Source organism: Kogia breviceps, chromosome 17 (assembly GCF_026419965.1).
Source record: "Kogia breviceps isolate mKogBre1 chromosome 17, mKogBre1 haplotype 1, whole genome shotgun sequence".
Classification (NCBI taxonomy): Eukaryota; Metazoa; Chordata; class Mammalia; order Artiodactyla; family Physeteridae; genus Kogia; species Kogia breviceps.
In genome coordinates this window covers 7,117,973-7,141,021 of record NC_081326.1, presented here as the reverse complement: position 1 = coordinate 7,141,021, position 23,049 = coordinate 7,117,973, and the positions used below count along the sequence as shown (strand labels likewise).

The following is a 23,049-nucleotide window of genomic DNA, read 5'->3' as shown; positions in this document are numbered from 1 at the left end:
ACACACACACACACACACACACACACACACACGAGCCTGATCGGCGGCAGCGAAACTTGTGACACGTGTAACCACTTGGATGAGTGAAGGAAGCCGCCTCAAAAAGGGCAGCACGTAATTTATGCTTCTGTTTAGGTGACATCCTCAAAAAGACAAAACCTCTAGGGATGGAGAACAGATCAGAGAGCGGTTGCCCTGGGCTAGGGGTGGGGACAGAGAATAATACAAAGGAATCTGGGCGAGTCACAGAACTGTCTGTATTCTGGATTAAGGTGGCCGTTCAAGAAACCATCCATGTGTGAAGACTGACAGCACTGTATACCGAAAGAAAAATAAGCACTTTTACTGTTACTTTAAACAGACAAACAAAAAGAAATCAAGATGTTTAAACAAATTAATTTTAAAAAGAAACAGTGAAATTAATGCTTAGGCAGAATTGCTTTATTTTTTTCATTTGTTTATTTTAAAATCAGAAATCACAGTTAATCTTAGGGATCTCAACCACCATAAATTCCATTCCACAGATGCTGTTAACCATGTTTACCTGGAGCAAGTCTGCCTCTGAGGCTGTGAATGTATATTTCTGTACAAACCCTTTAAATCACAGCTGTCAAATTAACCCACCCTGGTGGATTAATGACATATTGATACAAGGAATAATGACGTATTAATGACATATGAAAATGATGCATTATGTCAACTCTTTTTTTTTTTTGTGGTATGCGGGCCTCTCACTGCTGTGGCCTCTCCCATTGTGGAGCACAGGCTCCGGACGCGCAGGCGCAGCGGCCATGGCCCACGGGCCCAGCTGCCCCGCGGCACGTGGGATCTTCCCTGACCGGGGCACGAACCTGCGTCCCCTGCATCGGCAGGCGGACTCTCAACCACTGCGCCACCAGGGAAGCCCTATGTCAACTCTTTTAAGCCAAGAATAAGTTACCACTGAATAATGAATGGCCCACAGAAAATAAAGAAAAATTCAGGAAAACAGTTTTGTATAGATACCTTTCTGGACAGAAAGGCAGGGTCTGTACTTACAGACTGCTTGACTATATCGGTCCAGTCTGGGGCAACTGCAAACTCAGGGTTTTCTTCCAGCCACCGGGGTAGATCCTTCATCGGAGGCGCCATAGCTCCACCCATCTAGGGAGAGGCATTCGGAAAATGATTTAGAAACAGACAAATTCTTCCCTCTCCCCCTCCCATCTGTATATCTACACATATACATATACAGATCATATAAATACACATGTATTCTGGAAGAAACATGATTCTTTTTCCCTATAAAAGATGTCAGAATAAAACACTTCTTTCTGGAAAAGGAAATCGCATAGAGATCAGTTCCCTTTCCCAATGTTTACCTTCTTCCCATTTCGTTTATTGACAACAGGCACCCTTTCTTCTCCTGTCAAAGTGTTTATATCCAATTTATTAGGGTTTCGACATCTGTGTCGTTTCTGTTTCGGTTTCTGAAATGAGGAAAACAGCACATCTGCATTCTTCTGCAAAAAAATAAAAACAAAGAACATACTTAGTAAAATTGTACTTAGTACTTATTCTTTCCTATATAAATGACAAACAGAACAGCCAAGCCATTTTCAATTACTATGGAAGTTTCAAGAATCATTTTAATTATTAGAAACCATAGTTTCCTTTGAAAGGAAAGACTATTCTCTTTTTCCTTTACTTAAGGAACAAACTTAGAAGTGGAGAACATGCTTTTCCTTTTATCTCTCAATAAATTGCTTAAAATCTTTTCTCCAAATGTTTAACCAAGTCATGGTATTTGAAAAGGAAACTTTCTCTGGTACCTTTGCTAATCTCTACTCAGAGACTTGAGTGGATACAGAGGTGATCTCACATCTACAACGTGCGACTGTACATGAGGAGAAACAACCCAAGGGATAAAAGAGCCTTTGCAGGAGGGTGCATTCTGAGTGGCAGGAACTCAGCAAGATAAAATGTAAACTCCTACACTTAAGTTTTTAAAAATTCAATCACATAAGTTATAGGACGTAAAACATCTGCACAACTAGCTCGCAAGCAGTTTAAGTGACAAATCATCTGGAGATCCCGTCTCATGTTTAATAAACGGCATGAGTGTTAGCTGTTTAAGAAAGAAGCTAATAAAATCTTAGCGGCTCAGATCTCTGCAGTAACAGCTTCCTAATATTCTGTGCGGGGCAGACCCAGTCCAGAGACCAATTAGAGCACGTTGGGGAGTGTCTTCCCAATAACGAGACCCACCCCGGAAACCACACCATGGGAAGAGTAACAGAAAAACAATCCCATCTATTTGGTGGGAGAAGGAAAAAGCAAGGAAATGCATACTAGGCGTCTTCAAATAGCGACAAGGCTGCCCTTCACGTAGGACAGACCTGAAGCTAGTTTCTCTAATGTAGGATATACAATGACAAAAGCTGGGAAACGTCCGAGATGACGACACAGTCAAGCAAAAGGCAGAGGGGCCAGGGATGGATTTCTCCGTCGCACGGGAGAAGGAAATGGCCTGACTGAGCAAGAATCCTCCCAACTCTACACTCTGTGATACTCACTGGTACGTAACTTGGCATATCAACAGTGTAAGCGGGATGCAGCTTCAGCCATTCAACTAAGTCCTTGTTTTTAGGAGCTTCTTCCCCCACCAGCCTAGTCCCATCTTCGAGATTTATAACAGGGATCCGCGTGTCAGGGTCCAGCTGTCCAGGAGAAGGAATGTCTCTTGTAGGCGGGGTCTCTATATCTTCTTCAAAAGCTTTGGTCACCTCAGCATCCTCCTGCAGAAAGTTGACAATGGTCGGAATTCTCACATGAAGAGAGAGATCCTGACAACATCCTAGCCCGAGGAGATGCCAGCCTAGCATAGTGGATCTCTGATCATAAAGGGAAAAGAGTTACTTGAAACAACGGCAGTTTGGGAACAGCTATTAAATGAGAAGATGGAACGTGTATCATTCTTCACACTGTAGAATTAGTAATGGGGTAGAAAATTCACAGTCCATCACCGCTCCATGTTTGAGATCTTAAATAAGCAAGCCACCAGGAGCATGACACGGGCAATGGAGTCTGAGCCCGATACGCATGGAAGGCAGCCTCTCAATCTCTTTTGGGGATCCCTGGATAGCATCATTAAAGAAATTATAATTAAAGGAATGTTCCAGAAGCCAGTTTATACCTAGCTATTTGGCACTCTGTGATCAGTACACTTTTGTCGTTAGTACAATAGCTCATATTAGGCGTGTGTGGCTATACTGGAAAGGTCAAGTGTGACCGAAGCTGAGTCAGAGCTGAGACTCTACCACTGCCCAGCCACTGGTCCTCAGACTCCGTTATTTCAACCTGCAGACATCTTCAGTGAGGCCCATCCCTACTGTTCCCGCTTTGGTTCAGGTCTCCGTCACTGACCACCTGTATCCCTGCATCAGTCCGAAAGGGTCCACCTGATTCTAGTTCCACCCTTCTTTAATCCAACCTCCACTCTGCACAAAAATCATGTTACATCACTCCCCTGTTTAAGCTATTTTGATAACTGAATCTGCATCACCTTCAGGATAAAATCCAAGTTCTTTAGCATAGCAATCACAGCCCTCCGTGATTTGCATCCTACCTTGTCGCCAAGGTCATCTCTGCCGAAGCTGCCTCCTCACCAAATTCCCTGGCCAGTAACTTTCAGTTCACCAGACATGATAGGCTCTCTCTGGCCTCAGTCCCTTAGCACATGCTCTCCCCGCCCCCTCTTTTCAAATGACTTACCCCCATACAACCTTCAAAATTTCACCGAGGTACGGCCAACTCCAGGGAAACTTCCCCGTCTGTTTCTCCCCATATCCTCCTCCCCCAGTCCCATTCTTCCTTTGGGTTTTCAAAGTACCCCAGGGACTTCTCACAACAGTGATATGTTGTTATTTATCTGTCACCCATCTTACACACTGAGTTCTCTGGTGCAAGCACCCGTCGGGCCTTTATTCTTCGCGCCCCCGTGCCTGGCACAGGGCGGGGTTGGCTCTCACAACTTACTTACTTTTCACGGCTGCACAGTGGTCTCCGGTTTGAATGCTAACACATCACAAGATTTTGGGATCTGTCTTGTTCCACACAAGTAACCTTGCCGACCTCTATACCTCTTCACTACTCAGTTTATTTACAGACCAAGCAGCATTCTCCTTGTATTTTATGTGCACGCACGTAACCCTCTAAAATACCAAATGAGGAATCCCCAAATTCCAGCAGTTAAGAGTTAAAAGAAAAAATTAAAATAATAAAAATACATTCTCTTAACATCTGTTAGGAGTTTTGAGCCAGGCTGCTAAATATGACTTCAGGAAAAAAAACAGTAAATTCCTAGGGACAGCTTAGAATATGTGAATGAATGACGTCAGCCGTAAGTTTAACATAGGGTGTATAACTGCAATAGGAGATAGCACTTGGTCTCACTGCCTGTTAATCCCTGACGCTGGGTCCGCAGACAAACGTGAGATTCCAATTGAAAGACAGTAAATGAAGCCGTGTATGAGCTGCAGAAACTCCCGGATTTGTTGATGTTTGTTCAGTGAACAGAACCTATCAAAGCATCAGGGTGGTTCCCAGCAGGAAGCTAATGGCTGGGGATGCCACTTTGGGGACCACACACCTAGAAATGGTGTTTTAACTAAGGGAAAAAACAATCACAGCCGATCCACTGTGAGGTGTATTTTTCAAGATTCTTAGAAGTAGTCAGATGATCAACAAAAATGACCATTACTACCACTGGTACATTCGTAATGACTTTTGAAAATTACCTTTTAACCACCCGGATGCTTCTGGTTTAATCAGACCCCACTAGGGGGCCAGTCTCAGTGAAGGCTATTTTGTCACTTCGAGACTCTACCTTGAGCACGCCTTCCCTACTCTTTTATTAAGTTTCCTCTAAATTCAAGAAATAAAAAATGGGGAAATAATAATAGGAATGAAATGAGGAGAAACATATTGGAACAAACGTCTCCCCTCGGTGTTTCCCAAACTGTGTCCCGCCGCCCAGGGGTTGGGCCTGCCGCCGGCATCCCATCTCCTTGGGCAGGAGCTCCAGCACCTCTGTGCTGATTCGGGTTTCAAACCCAAAGGCCTACAGTACCTTGTACCAATGTGAGTGCTTTAAAAAGACTTGGTGTAATCGGGTTCTCTGGGGTAAAACCTCATCGTTAGTTGGGTGGCACTTGTTTAGGTGAGTGGTTGAAGCGGATTAAGGGAGAGAGTTATTTTGATTACACTGCACTCATTTCCTTTGAATCGAAGAAGAAAATGACAAAATCCACTGACACATATTTCTTGCAAAACTAAACTAGCACAGACCTCAATTCAGTTGAGACTTTTAAAATATCTGCTTCTGGAGGCAAGAGAATTTGCAATCACTAGCTCTGCACGCGAACACAGATCTTAAGTCTGAAACTGAACAAATCTAATAAACGCCAGGCCCCAAACAGATGGATACTTTTAAGAGCAGAAGCTTTTTCCACCTCGAGGGTTCAGAGATAACGATTACAGGCTCAGCAGAACATGTTTTTGTTTTGGGCTAGTCTCCCGAGAGTGATCAATATACTAGGATCTTGGGAAGAATAAATCCTCAAGCTACCCGTGGTTCAGGCCGAGTGATCTGCGTCAACGCTGAGCGCAGCTTTCCGGCTCAGAACCACGACTCTGTCCATCGCGACTCCTTCTTTAGCGGAAGGGGCCGGCTTTCGCGGCGCGTCACCGAGGGGCGCGCGCCCCAGGGCGCGCAGCAGAGCCGGGACCCGGGCGGCCGGCGCGGGCGCGCGGGGGGGGAGCCAGCCCCTGGACTTACTGCACTCAGTGACGTCCGTTTGTGGCTCATGAACAGCAGGTCGAGGCCCTCCACGTTTTTCCTCCTTCCCCGCCTCCTCTTCATGGGAGGCTCTCCGTCCACGAGGGAGCCGTTGAGCAGGTGCCTGGCGGGCGCGCGGGACAGGCCTGCCTGGAGCAGCTCCATTTGAGTCTTAAAGGCATCAGACATGGGCGCCGAGACATTAGGCAAGATAAACTTTGAAGTAAGAGATGAAAAATTTGAGGTAGAGCTTGCTGCCTCTCTCGAGGCCTTTGATAAATCGACAACTTTCTCTTGTCCGTTTTCCGAGACCACCTGATTCTCCCGCAGCTGGGCAACCATCTCCATGAGGTTTCGCCGCTTGGCAGCTCTTTCGGCCTCGATTTCGATCTTTCTCCTCCTCCTCCTCCGCTGGCGAGGGACGGAGAGGTTGAGGGCGTCTTCCTGTTGAGAAATCCCGACACAAGAGTGAGCCAAAACTGCACCTGCTGCACGCGCTGGCTCGCGGAAACCAGGAACGAGAAGCTTAAGGAATTAAACACCCGAGGCTGCTGAACGGAGCGGAGGAAACGGCAGCCTCCTTATTTCTCGGTAGGACCAGTGAACACGAGCTTCCAAACGGAGTCAAGGGAGCTTATCTTTAAGCGGCACCAGCCAGGCGCGCTAACTGACCTTGGACAACTGCGGGGAAGCGGTGAGGTCCTCGCTGCTGCTGATGCTCGCCTGGCCCACCGCGGACAGCTCGGCCAGGCTCCTCTTCTGCAGGGGACTGTCGGCGGTGGGGGGCGGGTAGCCGGGGATGAGGCCCTGGAAATCAAACATCTGGCGCCTATTTACCGGCCATTTGCCTTTCAGCACTGCTTCACAGATGTTGTCTAATCGGTTTATCATTACTCGATCCTGGAGGGAGAAGAAAAGTCACACGAAACTGTAACAAAGACCTGGTGAAAATTACGAGATAAATACATCCACTGAGACGCTGAAGAGCAGAAAAGGCTTCAAAGCAGACGGGCGGGCGAAAAGCAAAAGTAAACAAAAAGCAAACAAGCATGGAAATAAACCAAACCCACCAGAACCGCTTTACTCTGGTGTGAGGTCTGAAGGTGGCCGCAACACGTAAGATCAGCATTTTTCAATTATGAACAATGAATCACATAAAGGAGAGAACGTCACATAACCACCACCTCTAAAATGTCCCCATGTTTTACAAGGAACTGCTGTGTAGGCTAAAGATTGTTGGTGCACGTCAGCAGGTGACAATGGAAGCCTGCAGTCAGCTTCTCGACGCTCCGGTGCTTCAGTGCCCAGGCTGGACCGCAGCCTCTGTCCCAGGAAGTGGGACACCATCAGCGTCACTATTAATAAAGTTCAGCATTACGCGTGGGCACCAACCTAGGAACACCTAATGAGCGTCAATTTGCATCTCCCACCTATTATCACGTCAAGTTTCACTGAAGCGTGTACTTTAAAAATTTCTAATTACAGCTCTTAGACCCGGTTTCCATAGATTAAAAGCCTGCTGCTATAGACCTTTCGGCTTACCTGGGAAGCTGCCTTCTCAACTCAATAAGGGAGACTAGCAAAGCAGGGGAAATAAGGGAGCGTACAGAGGGAAAAAAAGGTCTATGATAGTACACTCTTCAGTTAAAAAGTTCGCGGTGTTTCTTTCACAATTAACACTATGGGAGAGCAGCCTGGGGGTGAGTCGACAAGCCTTTTCTGTGTTGCTTGTTTTAAACCAGACACAGCCTGTTACGGTGATTAGGATGATTATCTCCCCACCCTGAGAAACAGACCCAGATTACATAGGGATTTATTATAAAATTATGCCAGTTAGCCAAAAAAGTAATTTCTACTTTACTTTTGGTTATAGATAACTACATTTGGAATTATCTCATAATGTATTCGAGCAAATGGGTCAATGCCCACCGTCTCCCCAGTTCAGAAGGTTACAGGGTTCCAAATGTATGAAGTTGTCGTAAATCTGAAAGTTCTGCTTCAGGATTTAAAAAAAAACCCAAAACACACAGTTTTAAAGTCCACACAGGTTGACCCGGGCATTGTGGTTGGGATTACAAAATGGTACAATGGCTATGGAAAACAGTACAGAGGTTCCCCCCCCAAATTAAAAATAGAACCATCACATGATCCAGCAATACCACTTACAGGTTACATTTCCAAAAGAAATGAAAGCAGGGTCTCAAAGAGACATTAGTACATTCACATTTACAGTAGCACCATAATAAGCCAAGAGGAGGAAGGTACCCAAATGTCCCAATGATGGATGAATGGATAAAGAAAATGTGGTATATACACACGATAAATATATTATCCAGCCTTAACGCAGAAGGAAATCCTGTTACCTGCTTTGACACAGATGGACCTTGAGGACATCACACTAAGTGAAATAAACCACTCACAAAAGAACTAGTACTGTATGATTCCACTTATACGAAGTATCTAAGCTAAAGCAGTCAAGTTTACAGAAACAGAAAGTAGAATAGTAGTTGTCTAGGGGCAGTGGGGCAGTGGAGTTGATCTACAGGGAAGGAGTTTCAGTCCTGCAAGATAAAAAAAAAGTCCTGGGGGTCTCTTTTACAACAACCTGAAAATATTTAACTCTACCCAACTACACACTTAAAAACAGTCAAGATTGTAAATTTCATGGTATGTGTTTTTTACCACAATAAAAAATTCTTTTTAAAAAAGAGTCACATATTTTATTTTGTCGGATGGGTGAGTCTTTTGAAACAATAATCCATAGACTATACTAGACAAATCATCTAAAAAACTGCGAGGAACCAAAAATCCTTATAAACAGTTCTTTTTTCTTATTTGCTTTGCTTCCTGGCACCTTTCCCATCCTGTTAAAAAAGTTATTCCACAGAATTTTTTCTTTGGGCTTTCGCAGATCATTCTTTTATTTATTTATTTATTTATTTATTTATTTATTTATTTGCGGTACGCGGGCTTCTCACTGTTGTAGCCTCTCCCGTTGGGGAGCGCAGGCTCCGGACGCGCTGGCTCAGCGGCCCTGGCCCACGGGCCCAGCTGCTCTGCGGCATGTGGGATCCTCTCGGACCGGCGCACGAACCCGTGTCCCCTGCATCGGCAGGCGGGTTCCCAACCACTGCGCCACCAGGGAAGCCCGAAGATCATTCTTTTAAAAACACAAGCAAAATCTACAGTCTTCATACACTGTGTCAGAGTTTACCTTAACATTAGTTGAAAAATCAAGCTAGAATGATTTCCTCCACCCTATTCTTTTTTGGTCACCAAAACAACAACAACAACAAAACCTCACCGACCTTAGGCCAAAATGAGAAGGCAAACGTTCTTTCATGAAGGAGCTGAGCTACGGACGGATCTCCATCCTCCATGTAGAATCCGTCTCGGGTCTCATCCCTAGCAGTGCTCATGGAAGCATTGCTCTCTTCATCAAAATTCTTCCCTCTCGAGACAGTTCCTGCTGAGAAACGAGTTAATGTGCATTGCTCACAACCAGCATAGCGCTGAAAAGGGAGTGTAGAAAAGACATGATTTAATATCTGAATACTGATGAGCTCCATGTTATCGAGTACCTACTACGGCTACAATGGTATTAGGCACGTTACAAATCTTGTCGCTGAAAGCTTGCAAGGGCCCTTTCACGTAGGTGGTGTTATTCCTGTTTTACAGACGAGGAAGCAGAGGCTTAGGGACGTTACGTCACTAGTCGTCAGGCATCCTGCGCACAAGTCTTGCAGGAGGCTGAATGACAGCCAAGCCTCTGACCCGGCAGGGCCTCTGTTCCTCCACCAGGAAAAGGACTAATGCGTTGGCCACAGTTCCGAGCCGCAGCAGTTCCGAGCCGCTGCTCCGGCAGAAAAGTACAACACGGCGCTTCATTTTTCCTTCGTGGCAGGTACGGCAACCTTACCTGGGACTTAGGAAGAGAACTGGTTCTTCCCAGATTCTACTCCCACCCTTTACTTCGGAATGAAAAATAAAGCATCGTTTGTTTTAAAATTGTTAGTGTCTGTAAAACCCTCCTTCTGGGAAGTTAAGTCGTTCGAAATGGCATGCTTACACATCACATCAAAGCAAAACGTAGCGATATCTCGGCATAACCTGACACTACTCCTTCACAGAAGGAAATGTACACAACCGGGGGGAAAAAAAAAAAAGAGCACCGGTCACATGACAGGAAGACACCCGCGGGGATGGGTTCAGGAGGGGCCTGCAGGGCCGGGCGTTACCTTCGGGCTGGGAAGACTCTTCCGACTTGTCATCGTCCTCCAGCTTTTCCTCTTCGTCCTCCTCGGAACCCTTTTCTGAAACGGACTTGGGCCCCGTGTCCGCACCGACCTCCACCCCTCTCGGCTCGCTCTTCCCGGCGCCGGGCTCGGCCTCGGCCTCGGCCTCGCGGTCCTGCTTCCGGTCCTTCCCGCCGCCCTCGGCCTCCTCCTCCTCCTCCTTCACCTCGGCCTCCCCCGCCTCCCCGGCCTTGGCCTCGGCCCCGGCCCCTCCCGCCTTCTCCTCCTGGCCCGGGGCGGCGGGGGCGGGGGTGGGGGCGGCGGCGGCGGCGGCGGCGGCGGCGGCGGCGGCGGGCGTCTGGCCAAAGCCCAGGGCCAGCGCGTTCAGGGCCGGGGCGCCGGCCGCCCCTCGGGTCTGGGCGAAGGTTTTGTGCGCGTCCAGGAAGGAGAGCTCGGGGTCGTTGAGGATGTGGTAGTCCGTGCGGCTGACCCCGTGCTTGGCGGCGCCCACCAGCAGGTCCCGGTCGTGCCTGCCGCACTCCCACCACTCGGGCAGGTCCAGGCTGGGCTGGCAGAGCCGGAGCCGCTCGGCCAGCTGCGGGTGGCGCAGCACCTGCTCGCGGATCTTCCGCAGCAGCTCGATGCGGTACAGGGTGCGCGAGGCGCGCTCCTCCGTGATGGGCTCGATCGCCGAGGGCAGGTCGGGCGGCTCTGCGGCAGGGGGAGCGCGTGTCACCCGAGGGCGCCTGCCCCGCCCCCGCCCCGCTGCTCCGTGCCCGGCGAACCTACCGCCATCTGGCTTGGCGGGCACGCGACACACCCGCCGGCACATGGCCACGAAGCAGCTGAAGTACTTCTCCAGACTCTCATCGGACTTCTTGTCAAGCCTGGCAAAGGCTCGGAACTGGTTCCAGTCGAACTGCTGTTTCGCCGGGTCAAAAATAACCCCAAACGTGGACACCACGCGGTAAAAGTCCGCCTCTTCCCGTCTCGTCCACCTGTCAGAAAGGAGACGTTAACCGGACTTGGGCTGCGTAAAAAGGCCTCACGTTTATGACTCCTTTTCCTCGTTTGCCCTGAACTTAATTCACAGGGCTTGTCTCTTTCTGGGGGGGCCGCTTTGACGGCGGTTACCTTGCCTGCGATGCCTGCCTCCCGCGGGTGGAGAAGAGCAGAGGAGAGGGCAAGGTACCAGGCGCTGGGAAACCCTCGGAAACTCACTTCTGCCGTTTCTCGGATATTATAGCCTCCCTTTCAGCTTCCAGGGCCCGCACTTCCTCCCGGGGCCGCCGTCTCCGCCGGTCGGTCTTCATCAGGGCCTCCTGCCTCATCTGCTGCCTTTTATAGCTGCGCTGATAGGCGGTAATGAGCCTGCGCAGACGGGTGGTCAGGGTCGAGGTATTGGGCCAATACAGCTGGCCTAACTCAGCGCTGCCCTCGCTGTGCTTGCCTGGGGAATCGAAGAGAAGATTTCTGAATGTGTAGCCATAACCTCGCCATACACAGGGTTTCCCAGCAAAACGAGATGACCCGCGAACGTTCAAATGGCAGCGTGGGAAAAAGGGCATCGCAGTGCTCTCGTTTTTAAAATATAAATAAGGAGTGATGTTAGTGTGGAACTTGTAAACCATTTCTTTCTCAGCTCCTTAGGGGGAAAAAAAACCAAGGTCATATGTCAGTCCTACATAAAGAAACATACCTTGTGCCGCAAACTACATGATAAGGGTGCTCTCCTGTAATGTGATAGTCTTGAACGTAAAAAACAATCACATAATTGTTAGCTAATGATCTTACATTAGGAAAAAAGGGTAGCAGTGTCTCAGTAAACTGCCAATACTTCAGATACTTAACAAATGCCCTGTTTTTAAGAGCTGTATTTCTAAAGATGCTTAAAACTTTTCACTACCTGATTTTAAACATAAATATGTAAATTATCTTAATCCAAAAAAATAGTTATTTTATCAAAGAAATTCAACAGAATGAAAAACCGAGAATAAACAGGCATTAGAATTCTTCACAAAGGAGATGAGTCAGCATAGATGAAGCAGCACTTGAAGACAGCGCCGTGGTGAAGCGGCAACAGTCCAGCCGCAAGGCAAGGCCTGCACCCCCCGACTCGTCAGCCCTGCTCCCCCCGGCTTTCAGGGAGTCATACCTGGGCCGCGTATTTCCATGGGCTCTTCCTTATCTTCTGGAGGAGAATTTGCAAATTCCTCAAAAGCAAAGCGAGAAAGAGAAATTATTTTAATTTGAGGTTTTATTTTGCTTTTATCTTTTCAAGAAAAGGCCATTATCTATAAAGCTTAACAAGTCTTATATGAGCATACAATATTTTACTGGTGCCGTAAAAGTCAATGTACTCAAGTTCTTACATCTATTTCATCCTTGAACGGCGTTCTGGTTGGTTTATATTCTGGGTCTTCATCTTCTCTATCAAATTCTCCCCTATATACAATTTTAAAAAAGGTTTAAATCACACTGATTAGCAAGAGACTGAAGGGAGCCTGGGAAAGAGTAACAACCCGCGTGATTCTGAGTCTGACATCCAAAGCGACTCTGTCGGTATTCAAAGCGTGTAGCCATGAGAGGTAGGGTGTGTGTGTGTGTGTGTATGTGTGTGTGTCTGTGTGTGTCCCCGCGACTCTGTCGGTATTCAAAGCGTGTAGCCATGAGAGGTAGGGTGTGTGCGTGTGTGTGTGTGTGTGTGTGTGTGTCCGTCCGCGCGCGCCCGCACCCCAACTGGGGGCGGGGGGCTGTCATCATTTGGAAAAGACAGACAAGTTGCAGATTATCTAGGTCATATATTGTGTTTAAATAGTAATTACGATATATAAACAGAGTACACTGGTAAACATCACTTAAGTCCAAATCAGATGCAATGTAATGCACAGTGCCGAGTGAGAACTGAACCCTGCCAGTAGATGTGACACTGACATAAAGTTTATTAAAATTTTAAAATGTCCTTCTTACCCGTCACCGCCATCTGCCAGCATGTCTGTTCCTCTCTGCTCGGCAGCGATGGCCTTGGCATCGGGCATACCAACTCGTTCCAGGAAGCAGAGCGCGGGGTCAGCTCGCATGGAATTGTACTTCTCGTACCCTGTGCCGTCCCACCGGCCCACAGAGGACACACACGGAAACAACGAAGGCCTGTCACTCACAGAATCACGAGCACGGCCACCTCACCCGTGGCCCTCGACTGAGATGATCATTTTATGTTGGATTTAAACAAACCAGGCTGTAGTAGCCTATTCTGTGGAACACTTATGCCCGGGCAGATTTGGAGGGGGAGGAGGGGGCCAGGTCACATTTCAGGGATTGTTATCAGAATGAATGCAAATACTAACGGAGAAACAGGTTCAGAATAACTGCAAGATGCCAGGGAAGATGTCTGACCCCATGATTGTCCCCAAGACCTGATTTTGCTTGGCATTAAAAGGCTTCGTAATGTTCTTCTGTGACCCCTCCGCAGTGGTCCACCCCGCCCTCCCCGGGAACAGCCTCAGTCCTGCAGGAACGTGCGCCGCCGGCTGAGACATCCCCGTCTACGTCAGGCCTGCGAACCTGTCTCATTAGGCTTAGGATGATGCGTGTCAGTAAGATGACACTGCTCCCCCCTGTCTACGGTCTTCAGACTGCCATTTGCTTTTTGACTGCCCAAGTTGACTAGATGGAAGATGGCAGATCCCAACAGTGCGCTGCGGGAAGATGATTTTTAGGCTGAGCTCACAAAACACGGCTGTGGTCCAGAGGCAGAACAGCACAATTCAATTAGGACGTGTACTACCACACCCCGCTCCTAACTGCTGTAGAGCCGCAAGCCAAACTGTAATCATGAAAGGTTTTATAAGCCATCATTCTCCCCTTTAGTCAGGCTGGGCTGCTGAGAATACCTCCACGACCTCCAGAGACTCGGGATTATAATCAGGAATCGTTCACTGTATATATCATGCCAGTTCTGCATCCCCAGCCTTTCAAAGTTAACAAGGCTGCATCCTACTCAGGGGAGCCACGAGTTCTCGGCACTGACATTTGTGAAATATTGCTTGGAACAAAGCCCAGGAGGCACTTGTACAGATTAATAGCAGAGGTTAAGCCCACCGTCCACTTTGACACGGGCTGGCGGAGCTCGCAAGGGGAGCCATGCTGGAAGCAAAGTTTAGGGAGAGCTATAGGACAACTTGGCTATTATTAAAACAAATATGGCTTGGGTTTTATTTACAGCCAAGAAAGAAATGTTTTCTTCTCAAATACTCAACAAACATTCAAAAACAGCATCTGATATTTACAGTTCATATTAGATTTTTAGTACAGGAAATGGTAGACGCCAAGAGTCCTTTGGAACTATCCTCATTAATATTATGACTCTGGAAAGAGAATGCAAAGAGCTCTAAATAAAGACAAAGCCACACGGTCAAGATGTGGTCCAACAGAGGCGCCCCTTACCGTGCTTGAACACTCCAATCAGGAGGGACTTATCAGCTTCCTTATCCCACCAATCTGTGGGGACTTCCGCGTGGAAAGGCTCAGGTATCCACACATCAGCTTCACTACAAAGACAACCGTTTACGTGATATTTAAAACGAATCCCAGCATTACAAAAGGATGCCAAGGGACGAACACAGCCCGCGCCCCCTTCCCACAGGCACCTGAGCATCGTGGGGTGGGGCTGGGGGCGGCGTGAGCAAAGGTTAAAAGAAAGGGCAGAAGTCGGCCGCGTGCTACCAGGACCGGAGGTGAACTTTACCACGCAGGGCCCCCATCTTAAAGGTCAGCTCAGAACACCGGTCATTTAGTTCACACCTTTTCGTACATCCACACATACACAGGAACAGGCTTTTCCCGATTCTCATCACGTCCCCAGGCTGGTAGGGCAAACAACTGCTCTCGAGATGCAAAAAGGGAGAGGCGCCACTGCCGGTTGACGGAGGTTCGAGGCGCGCCCCGTGCTGTGTTCTGACCACCCGGCTCCCCGCGAGGGGAGCCGGCAGAGCGTGGGGGCTCACACCAACCTTGAGTCGGCGCCCTCTAGGATCTTCTCCGCCTGGTCTCCTATCACTTCTTGTCTCAGGTAGTACAGCATGCGGACACGCAGCAGGACCCTGGAGAGGAAGACAGAGGGGGGGAGAAGTTCTTAACTTCAGGACTGTTTGCCAACAGTGGCTTCTGGCAGCTGCTGCTGTTCATCCATCATCCTGCCAAGGCTGATTAGCCATGCTGTATGGTAGGCTTGAAGCGTGACAGATGGTGGCACATAATCACCTCTGTGTGGTGCTTTCTGCTAGCTTCCAGCAGGCCTGCCTGGCAACCGCTCCCCCTGCACAGAGAGGGCCGGAGCTCAGCCCGGCCTGGGCACACTTCATGGAGTCTACCTCGTGCAGCTTGTGAAGTTTAGACACGTAGCCCACCACTGCCTCTGAAGTATCGAAGCGAGTTTGTAAACAACGGGGCAGATGGCTTTCAGTAACTGTTCTGCTTCATTATCTCATAAAACTTCCTCAGCTGCTGCCTTAATACCATTTTTGGAAGCACATCAGAAGTTGTAGGAATAAACGAGATATAAAATCTGGTTTTACTACCTTACAATAAACCCTCAATATGGAATGTCAGGTTTTTCAGATTATACAACTTTGTTTCCGAGAAAGGAAGATGGTGGTGGCAGTGGATGCTTACGTTTCCCCCTTAAGGAACAGTAACCGTTTTTTATTCCTTCTAGCTTATATTACCTGGAAGCCTAAGTTGTAGCTCAACAAATAATAATAAAACATCACAAAGGAGATTAAAATGTGTCCAATTCACTGAAGTTCCTAGTCACTGTCAAGGAATCAGTTTTTAAAAACTCATGGAATTCTAGGAACCAGATTTTTGATCTCACTTGGATTTCCTCAATGGCGGAGACCTGATTCTTTCAATAACGCCCACCTGGTAAATCCCCAAGGCCTGTCTACTCTAAGTCTAGCATCTCCTGCTGGACAGCCCCCAGTGTGCGTTCAGGACTCATATTTGAAGACTACCTCCTTGGCCGTGAGTAGATAACACCAAGTACAGCTCCCCTAGCTGGAGAATCCCATCATACGCTTGCAGAACACTTTACAAGCCATGTATCACACTGACGGACACTTGCTCATTTGATCTCTACAATAACTCCATGACAAAGTGGAGCAAGTTACAATTTCCATTTTCACAAACGTGAAAACCGAGGCCAACAGAAGACAAGTGACATGTCCAAGGTCGCAGGGTCCCCTTGAGCATGGACCTCTCAGAATTAGGCCCTCTGACTCCATCACTTCACCGCGTCTCTAGGGACGTGGCACTTGTCGTTGAAAATGTCCAAATGGCAACTAGGGGCAGCTTCACCACGACAGACCACTCCCGATCACACACAGACACCCTGCGACCCGCCTTCCTCTCCACCAGCAGGCTGCTCCCGGACAACCTGGGTCCTTAGCGGCCCAAGCGTGAGGCTGCAAATACCTGGATGCACTCCAGAGTAAGCGACCTTTCTGGAGAACTCGTTTTTAATTCTTTTAAGATTTCTTTCTTTTGGTAAGATTAAAAATTGGCTGTGCCACACTGAACCAGCAGAAGAAAAGTGACGGCGCAGGCCCCCCTGGCTGGCACAGGAAGAGCCTGTAGACCAGATCTCCTTACACAGGATGCTTGGCAAGGGGTGCCCCCTCCACCTTTCGCTGGATTCTCTTTTATTCACCAAAACTCGGCGCAGCGGCAGTGATCCGAACGGTTTCTCTCCCTTCGGCAGAAGACAAAGTTTCCTACCTCACGAGGAATTTTAGTTCTGTGGAGACTCTTACGGACTAACTGTGAATGCCACCTTCCTTCTAGAGGAAGAAACTCAAAGCAACGCACTGGCAAGCTGAGTGGCCTGGCAGCATTAACGGGGTGACGGGGGGCGGCCTCTGACCCTGAGGAGCTTGCACGTGGTGAGTGAGACAGGCAGGACTCCTAACAAGTCCCCAGACCCTGTTCTCATTTCAGCGGCTGTCCCCCTGGTGCCCGTTTCCTGGACCAGCATCCGGGCCGCGAGCACGTGTGCACTGAACTGTCCTACCCCTTCTGTCACCTTCAACTTGAGACAGTTCCTGTCTTCGTCTCTTCACACTTTGGAGGAGGCCCGGCCAGCTATTTTCCAGGAGGTCCCTCGGTTTGGGTCTCATTTTCTCTCTGGCTGCTCATCCCAGAGGGGAGACGGGAGAGGCAGCGCCGGTTCTTCTCCCGAGACCCGGGGGACGATGGGAAGAACACTAGTTACAGCTCACGTACTAACTGGGCCGCGTACCCTACAGAAGTCTGTTACTGACAACCGAGCAGGAAGTTAGAAACCGCCACCATCACACTGGGGGTCCGGGAACAGGAGCCGTTGTTCCCACACGAAACCCCTTCAGTTAGAGTTTGTCTGAATCCAGAGTTCGGAAGGTCATGGACCCCGAGTTCACATAGACCACAGAGAAACAGAAGTTTTCTAATAGCGGTAAGCGGGGCAGGGCTTGAGGGAGAACCATTATGCTATGGCAGTGACAGCAGCTTCTGAGGTGCCAAAAGGGTCTGAGGTAATGGCTTTGAAGACTCAGAAGGGAAAAATCTTGCCAGTCAAAATCCAGCAATGATGATCAGAGGTAGTCCCTGAAAGCACCGCTGCATTTAAAAAGGGACGAGCGGGCTTCCCTGGTGGCGCAGTGGTTGAGAGTCCGCCTGCCGATGCAGGGGACGCGGGTTCGTGCCCCGGTCCGGGAGGATCCCACGTGCCGCGGATCGGCTGGGCCCGTGAGCCATGGCCGCTGCGCCTGCGTGTCCGGAGCCTGCGCTCCGCAGCGGGAGAGGCCACAACAGTGAGAGGCCCGCGTAGAGCAAAAAAAAAAAAAAAAAAAAAAAAAGGGACAAGCACCCCAGGAGTAGCAGATGTTCTCCAGGAATTATTTCACTGAGGTTTTCAACGACCCTGAGGGGAGGGAGGGCTCCGAGATGGGCAGGGCTGCTCTGCTCGAAAGCAAGGGCGCTCGCTGCCCCTTAACTAGCCGAGGGACCTTAGGCACCCGAGACTTGGTCTCCTTGCCACGTCAATGGGGATGAAAGAGCACGACTTGTCTTAGACGACTCAAAACACATAATCCAAAGGAAGCGCTTGGCGTGCTGCCCGTATTAGGTGCTCAGATTGTTGTCGCTACGATTTAAAAGAGAAATAAACATTTATTTAAGCTCTGTTTGACGAATACAGAAGGTGGGTCTTTGAGAGGGCAAGGAGCCTGCCCCAGGTCGCCCAAAGCCAGGAAGGGGAGAGCTGTGCAGGGGTAGTGCTGCCTGAGCCCGGATACCGGACACGCATTGCTCAGAGGACGGAAGGAATCAACGCGTGTGGATGCTGGTGTAACGAGTCGGCAGCTCACAGAGCTCCGAGCGATGAAATGAATTCAGACCTAGTATCCTTCAATTATATATAATCAGGTTCTGGAAATAAAGATAAGGAATGTGATTCTAAGCTCAGAGGTAAGAAGAAAGGACCCAGTAACTGAGGCACTATGAAGCAAAAAATACCATGTGAACTCCGCAGTCCCCCGACTGAAAGCAGCCAGTTGAAGGCGGGATCACATAAAGTTAACCATAATTCTCTAGTACACACTGGCTAAAACCGAGTTATCCACGACGTCCACAGCAGCAACATTCACAACAGTCAAAAGGTGTCAGCCACCCCAAGTGCTCACGGATGGATGGATGAACAAACGTGGTCTATACCTACAATGGAATATGGCTCAGCCATAAAAAGGAACAAAAATCTGGCACAAGCTACAACACGGATGAACCTTGACAACAGTGGGCTGAGTAAAACAAACCAGATACAGCGAGGCAAGTATTATGTGATTCCACTTATGAGGTGCCTAGAATAGGCAAATTCACAGAGACAGAAGGTAGAGTGGTGATTGTCAGGGGCTCCAGGGGGGAGAAATCATGAAATAGGTACAGAGCTCATGTTAAGGTCAACAAAAAGATTTGGGGTGTAGACAGTGGTGATGAGGACACAGCAATCCGAGTGATCATTCCCAGTGAGTTGCTCACTTACAAAGAGTTAAAATAGTAAAACTGTGTCACGCATCTTTTACCACCACCCCCCCAAAAAAGTCAGCTGCCTGAAGGCAGGCTGTCACGTAACTTGGCGTCATGTTTCAAGAACAACAGTCAAGTTGTACCAACACAGTAAATACGGTGTAACCGTCTTACTGATGTATATACCTAGTATATGCGTACACTTAAACACGTGCACGTTTAAGAAGAAGAAGGGTCGCCCGCTCCCCATGACCGCCCTTCATGACGTACTTGTTGCAGTGGTGCTTCAGGTGCTTCTTGTAGCTGTCCTCCTGGAACAGGGCATCTGGGTTGCAGCCGGCCAGCCAGTCGGCGTCCTGCACCACCGGGTGCGAGCTCTGGGCTTTCACCTTCTTGCCCTTCCGCCCCCTGGGCACCGGGGCTGATAAACCTACAAGCAGAGGAGTCATGATAACCGTGACAACAGAAGCTCTCCAGGACCCCGGTTGGTTATGGCGTCGGGGTCAGGAATCTCCGTGCAAGGCAGGGACGCACGCACGCACGGGCTCTGGGACGCGTCCCGAGCGTCCCCGGCAGCTCCCTGGGACCCCGCCGCACGAGGCGCGACGCCGACCCACCGGAGTGGTTGACCAGGGCCCGCGTCTGGCCGTCGGCCGTGGGCGTGATCAGATCCCAGACGAAGCCCTTGATGTTCTCGTCCCCCCTGTAGTGGTTGAGGCAGTACACGAGGATAGTCCTGCAGATGGTCTCCACGTCTCGCTCGCTGAGCTGACGCTTGTAGCGGCCATGGGAAAGGATGTCTGTCCAGCGCCCCCAGCTGCAAAGCAAACATTCACATGCAGACGGTGCCTCTGGGTTTGGACGTGCGGCTTTGGTTTCACGGTCAGGTGGCAGTGTTAGGAGAGCCTGGGTCAAAACTAGCGACATCTGACATCAGGTTACAGTGAGACAACCCAGGGCGCCGTTACCACCCGGACGCGTGCTCACTGCGCCGCAGGGCGGGGGCTGACACAGGCCTTCCCAGCTGAGACCCGGAAACCCCCTGCTCCACTTCACGTGGGCACGGATCGGACCTTCCGAAGCCGACCCACCATTTGAGATGGAAGGTGACGAGAGTGACTGCCCCCAAATCAGGACGCACGCGGCTAAAGGTGCAGCTGCATCGACTCACCTCCAAGGGACGCCCTGATGAGTAACTGGAGGCCATGAAAGGTCTCCCTTTGAAACAGGGGTGCTGGGTGCCAAGTACAAGAGCGCTCCCAGGTCCTTGCGTGAAACGGGGGGAGAGAGGACCGTGGACAGACCTACGCGTGCGGCGCACAGGCAGACGCCGCGTGAGCGCACCCTCCCCGGGTTCCAGGCGCCCAGGGCAGGAACCCGGCCCCCACGCGAGGGGCGGAGTTCGCCCCGCGGCCCCGCCTCTGCCCGGCCCCGGTCCTCCCGGCTTCAGAGAAGTTTCCCCAGTTCCTCAAATCGCCTTCGGACGCACTGCTCTTTCTGCTGGGAACTGTCTCCTCCTCCCTGCCCGACGTCCCACCCTCCCTCTTACCCCAGCTAATGCGTGATATCCATTCACACGCCTTCTTTGATTCCCCGCCCCGAGCTGCATCTTAAAGAGAGAGGACGTGCCTCTCTGCCCCACTGGCACGGAGCACCTGTGCGGCTTGACCAGTTTACTGCCCTTTCTGCTGGTTCACCTGCCTGCCCACCTGCCCCCGGGGTGGAGGGGGGCGCCGTGACCGCCTGCTCACTGCCGTGTCCTAGCACAGTGCCCCGCGGGTGGCAGGTGCCCACACACCTGATGCCTGTGGGAGGAGGGGAGGGCGTTACCGAAAGTCAGAGGCCCTAAGCATACTGCTTAGCTTCGGCAGTTATTAATGTTCCGTTTCTGAAGTTAGCAGCAACATTCTCAGCTTTGGTCATTAGGGTGAAACACGGAAGCAGGGGAAGCAGCAAAGGGCTCAGTAGCTAGGGGTGGCCGGGAAAGAATGCCCGGCTTGCAGAGACGATGAGGAGAGGTGACACAGCTGCCGAGACACGGGACCGGCTGCAGTGGAACCTCCTTTACAGCATAAGCAGCCGCTGGCCCGGCCCTCGCCGTGCCCACTGGCCCCGCACTCTCTGCCCCGAGGACACGAAGGGGGAGCCCTGCTGCTCACGGAGCCCTTCCCCAGGGCTCCAGCAGGAGAGGCTATCACCCGACATGCCGAGCGTGACAGTGAGTGCAGGGAGACCCTCTGGGGCAGGTGCCGAGGGGATGCCTGCTCAGAGGTCAAGGGCAGGAGGCGGTGGTCAGAGGTCAAGGGCAGGAGGCGGTGGGCGGGCAGGGCTGCATGTGGAAACAGAGATGAGACGGAACAGTGCACACGGCAGGAGAAGAAGCCTCTGTCCCAACAGCGGCCCAGGGTGCCCGCGGAAAGGACCCACGAGACAGACAAGGGCCAGGTAGGAGCCCTGTCTGCCACGTTAGGAGAATGTTTGTGTTTCTCTGAAACTAACGACGAGCCATCGGAAGAAAAAAAAAATCACAGAGCAGATGACATCAGACCTATAGAGATACTGTTTTGGTGGCCGTTTTTTCATGTGAGTGGCATTCGCCTACAGTCCCACCACGTGCCAGAGCACGTGTATTTACGAATTCAGATGCTCACCGAGCACCTGCCTTTCAGAGCCCTGTGTGGGCACCGGAGGTTCAGATATGGGTCAGATGTGGATCTCGGGGTCCAGCAGGAGAACACGACCCATTCAGAGAGTTGAAATGACCACCATTTATGTTTCAGATGAGTCGGAAGAGCTCTACAAGTGAGACGACTGCCTTTAACAAGTTTTTATAATGGAAAAATAATGAACGATGACCACAGTGGTAATTTTATGTGAAGGTACACTAGGAAAAGAGGCTGTTATTCTGAGGCTTCGTTCTGAGTTATTAATGATTAGCAAGTAAATTTGGATCTGACATCATTCCTTAAGGGGCAAACCCCCTTCGAATCCGTGAGGATCTGCACAGCATTGAGCTCTTTGACCAAGAGGCCCCAGGCCCGCTCGGGTTGCGTCAAAGGCATTTGCTACCGGGAGTCACAGGAATCCAAACACAAATAGGGCTTTTCTCCGCCACTTGGAATCCTAACGATTTTTCGAATAAAATTCCATCTCTCACATGAGCCTGACTCACCCATAGACAAGCAGGTTCTTCTCCACTCTGAAGCACTCGCTCCTGGCATAGCCCTGGGACCTGTCCTGCGGCCGCCGTGGCTTCGTGCAGGGCTTCTCTTCGGAATCGCTCTCCAAGTCTGAAAATTCCATTAGCTCATCCTCCTTCACTGCGCTGTACAGCCTGGTTTGCTTCCTCACTCTTGGAGTGTCAATAACCAGGTTGTTCTACAAGACAGCAGATACATTTGAAACTTCTGGAAAAGCAACCCCTGGGGGAGGCCGGGCAGCGTTTGAAGGTGGCCTCTCACTCACCCTCCCATTTAAGGCGTCGATATCCAATTCCGCCTTCTTAGCCCACTTTTGCCAGAAATTGGGATCATCCAAGGAAATATCTGTCCTGTTTCCAGATGCAACGAAACTGGCCTAAAAGGGAAAAAAACATGTATTACTTTGAGACGCTTTTCTCAGTGGCAAAATGCCAAGCAGTTTTCACACATTCATTCACTCGAACACGGACCCATCCTTCTACTGTGAGCCAGATGCTGTGGTCCATGGGGCTGGGATGAACGACCGTCCCTCAGGCAGCTCACTGTCCAGGGGTTGATGAAAGAGGATAAAATAGGGCTTCCCTGGTGGCGCAGTGGTTGAGAGTCCGCCTGCCGATGCAGGGGACGCGGGTTCGTGCCCCGGAGCAGCTGGGCCCGTGAGCCGTGGCCGCTGAGCCTGCGCGTCCGGAGCCTGTGCTCCGCAACGGGAGAGGCACGCGTACCGCAAAAAAAAAAAAAA

The 23,049-nt window shown here is 50.2% G+C and overlaps 1 protein-coding gene across 3 annotated transcripts in view; it reads right to left on the bottom strand.

The window, feature by feature from the left end:
• Positions 1-23,049, bottom strand: part of CHD7 (chromodomain helicase DNA binding protein 7) — a 179,188-nt gene that overhangs the window by 2,502 nt on the left and 153,637 nt on the right. For 2 of the 3 annotated variants that reach the window (XM_059043515.2, XM_067017044.1), the window contains exons 20-36: positions 22,576-22,686; positions 22,283-22,488; positions 19,728-19,927; positions 19,381-19,540; positions 15,066-15,155; positions 14,500-14,603; positions 13,024-13,153; positions 12,426-12,498; positions 12,209-12,266; positions 11,275-11,503; positions 10,057-11,051; positions 9,127-9,287; positions 6,491-6,718; positions 5,819-6,262; positions 2,556-2,777; positions 1,362-1,502; positions 1,039-1,143 (exon numbers count right to left, since the gene is read on the bottom strand). In XM_059043515.2, the coding sequence (XP_058899498.1) occupies positions 1,039-1,143; positions 1,362-1,502; positions 2,556-2,777; positions 5,819-6,262; positions 6,491-6,718; positions 9,127-9,287; positions 10,057-11,051; positions 11,275-11,503; positions 12,209-12,266; positions 12,426-12,498; positions 13,024-13,153; positions 14,500-14,603; positions 15,066-15,155; positions 19,381-19,540; positions 19,728-19,927; positions 22,283-22,488; positions 22,576-22,686 (3,657 nt within the window). The remainder of the gene's footprint in view (positions 1-1,038; positions 1,144-1,361; positions 1,503-2,555; positions 2,778-5,818; positions 6,263-6,490; positions 6,719-9,126; positions 9,288-10,056; positions 11,052-11,274; positions 11,504-12,208; positions 12,267-12,425; positions 12,499-13,023; positions 13,154-14,499; positions 14,604-15,065; positions 15,156-19,380; positions 19,541-19,727; positions 19,928-22,282; positions 22,489-22,575; positions 22,687-23,049) is intronic. The other variant, XM_059043523.2, reaches the window with a different exon arrangement.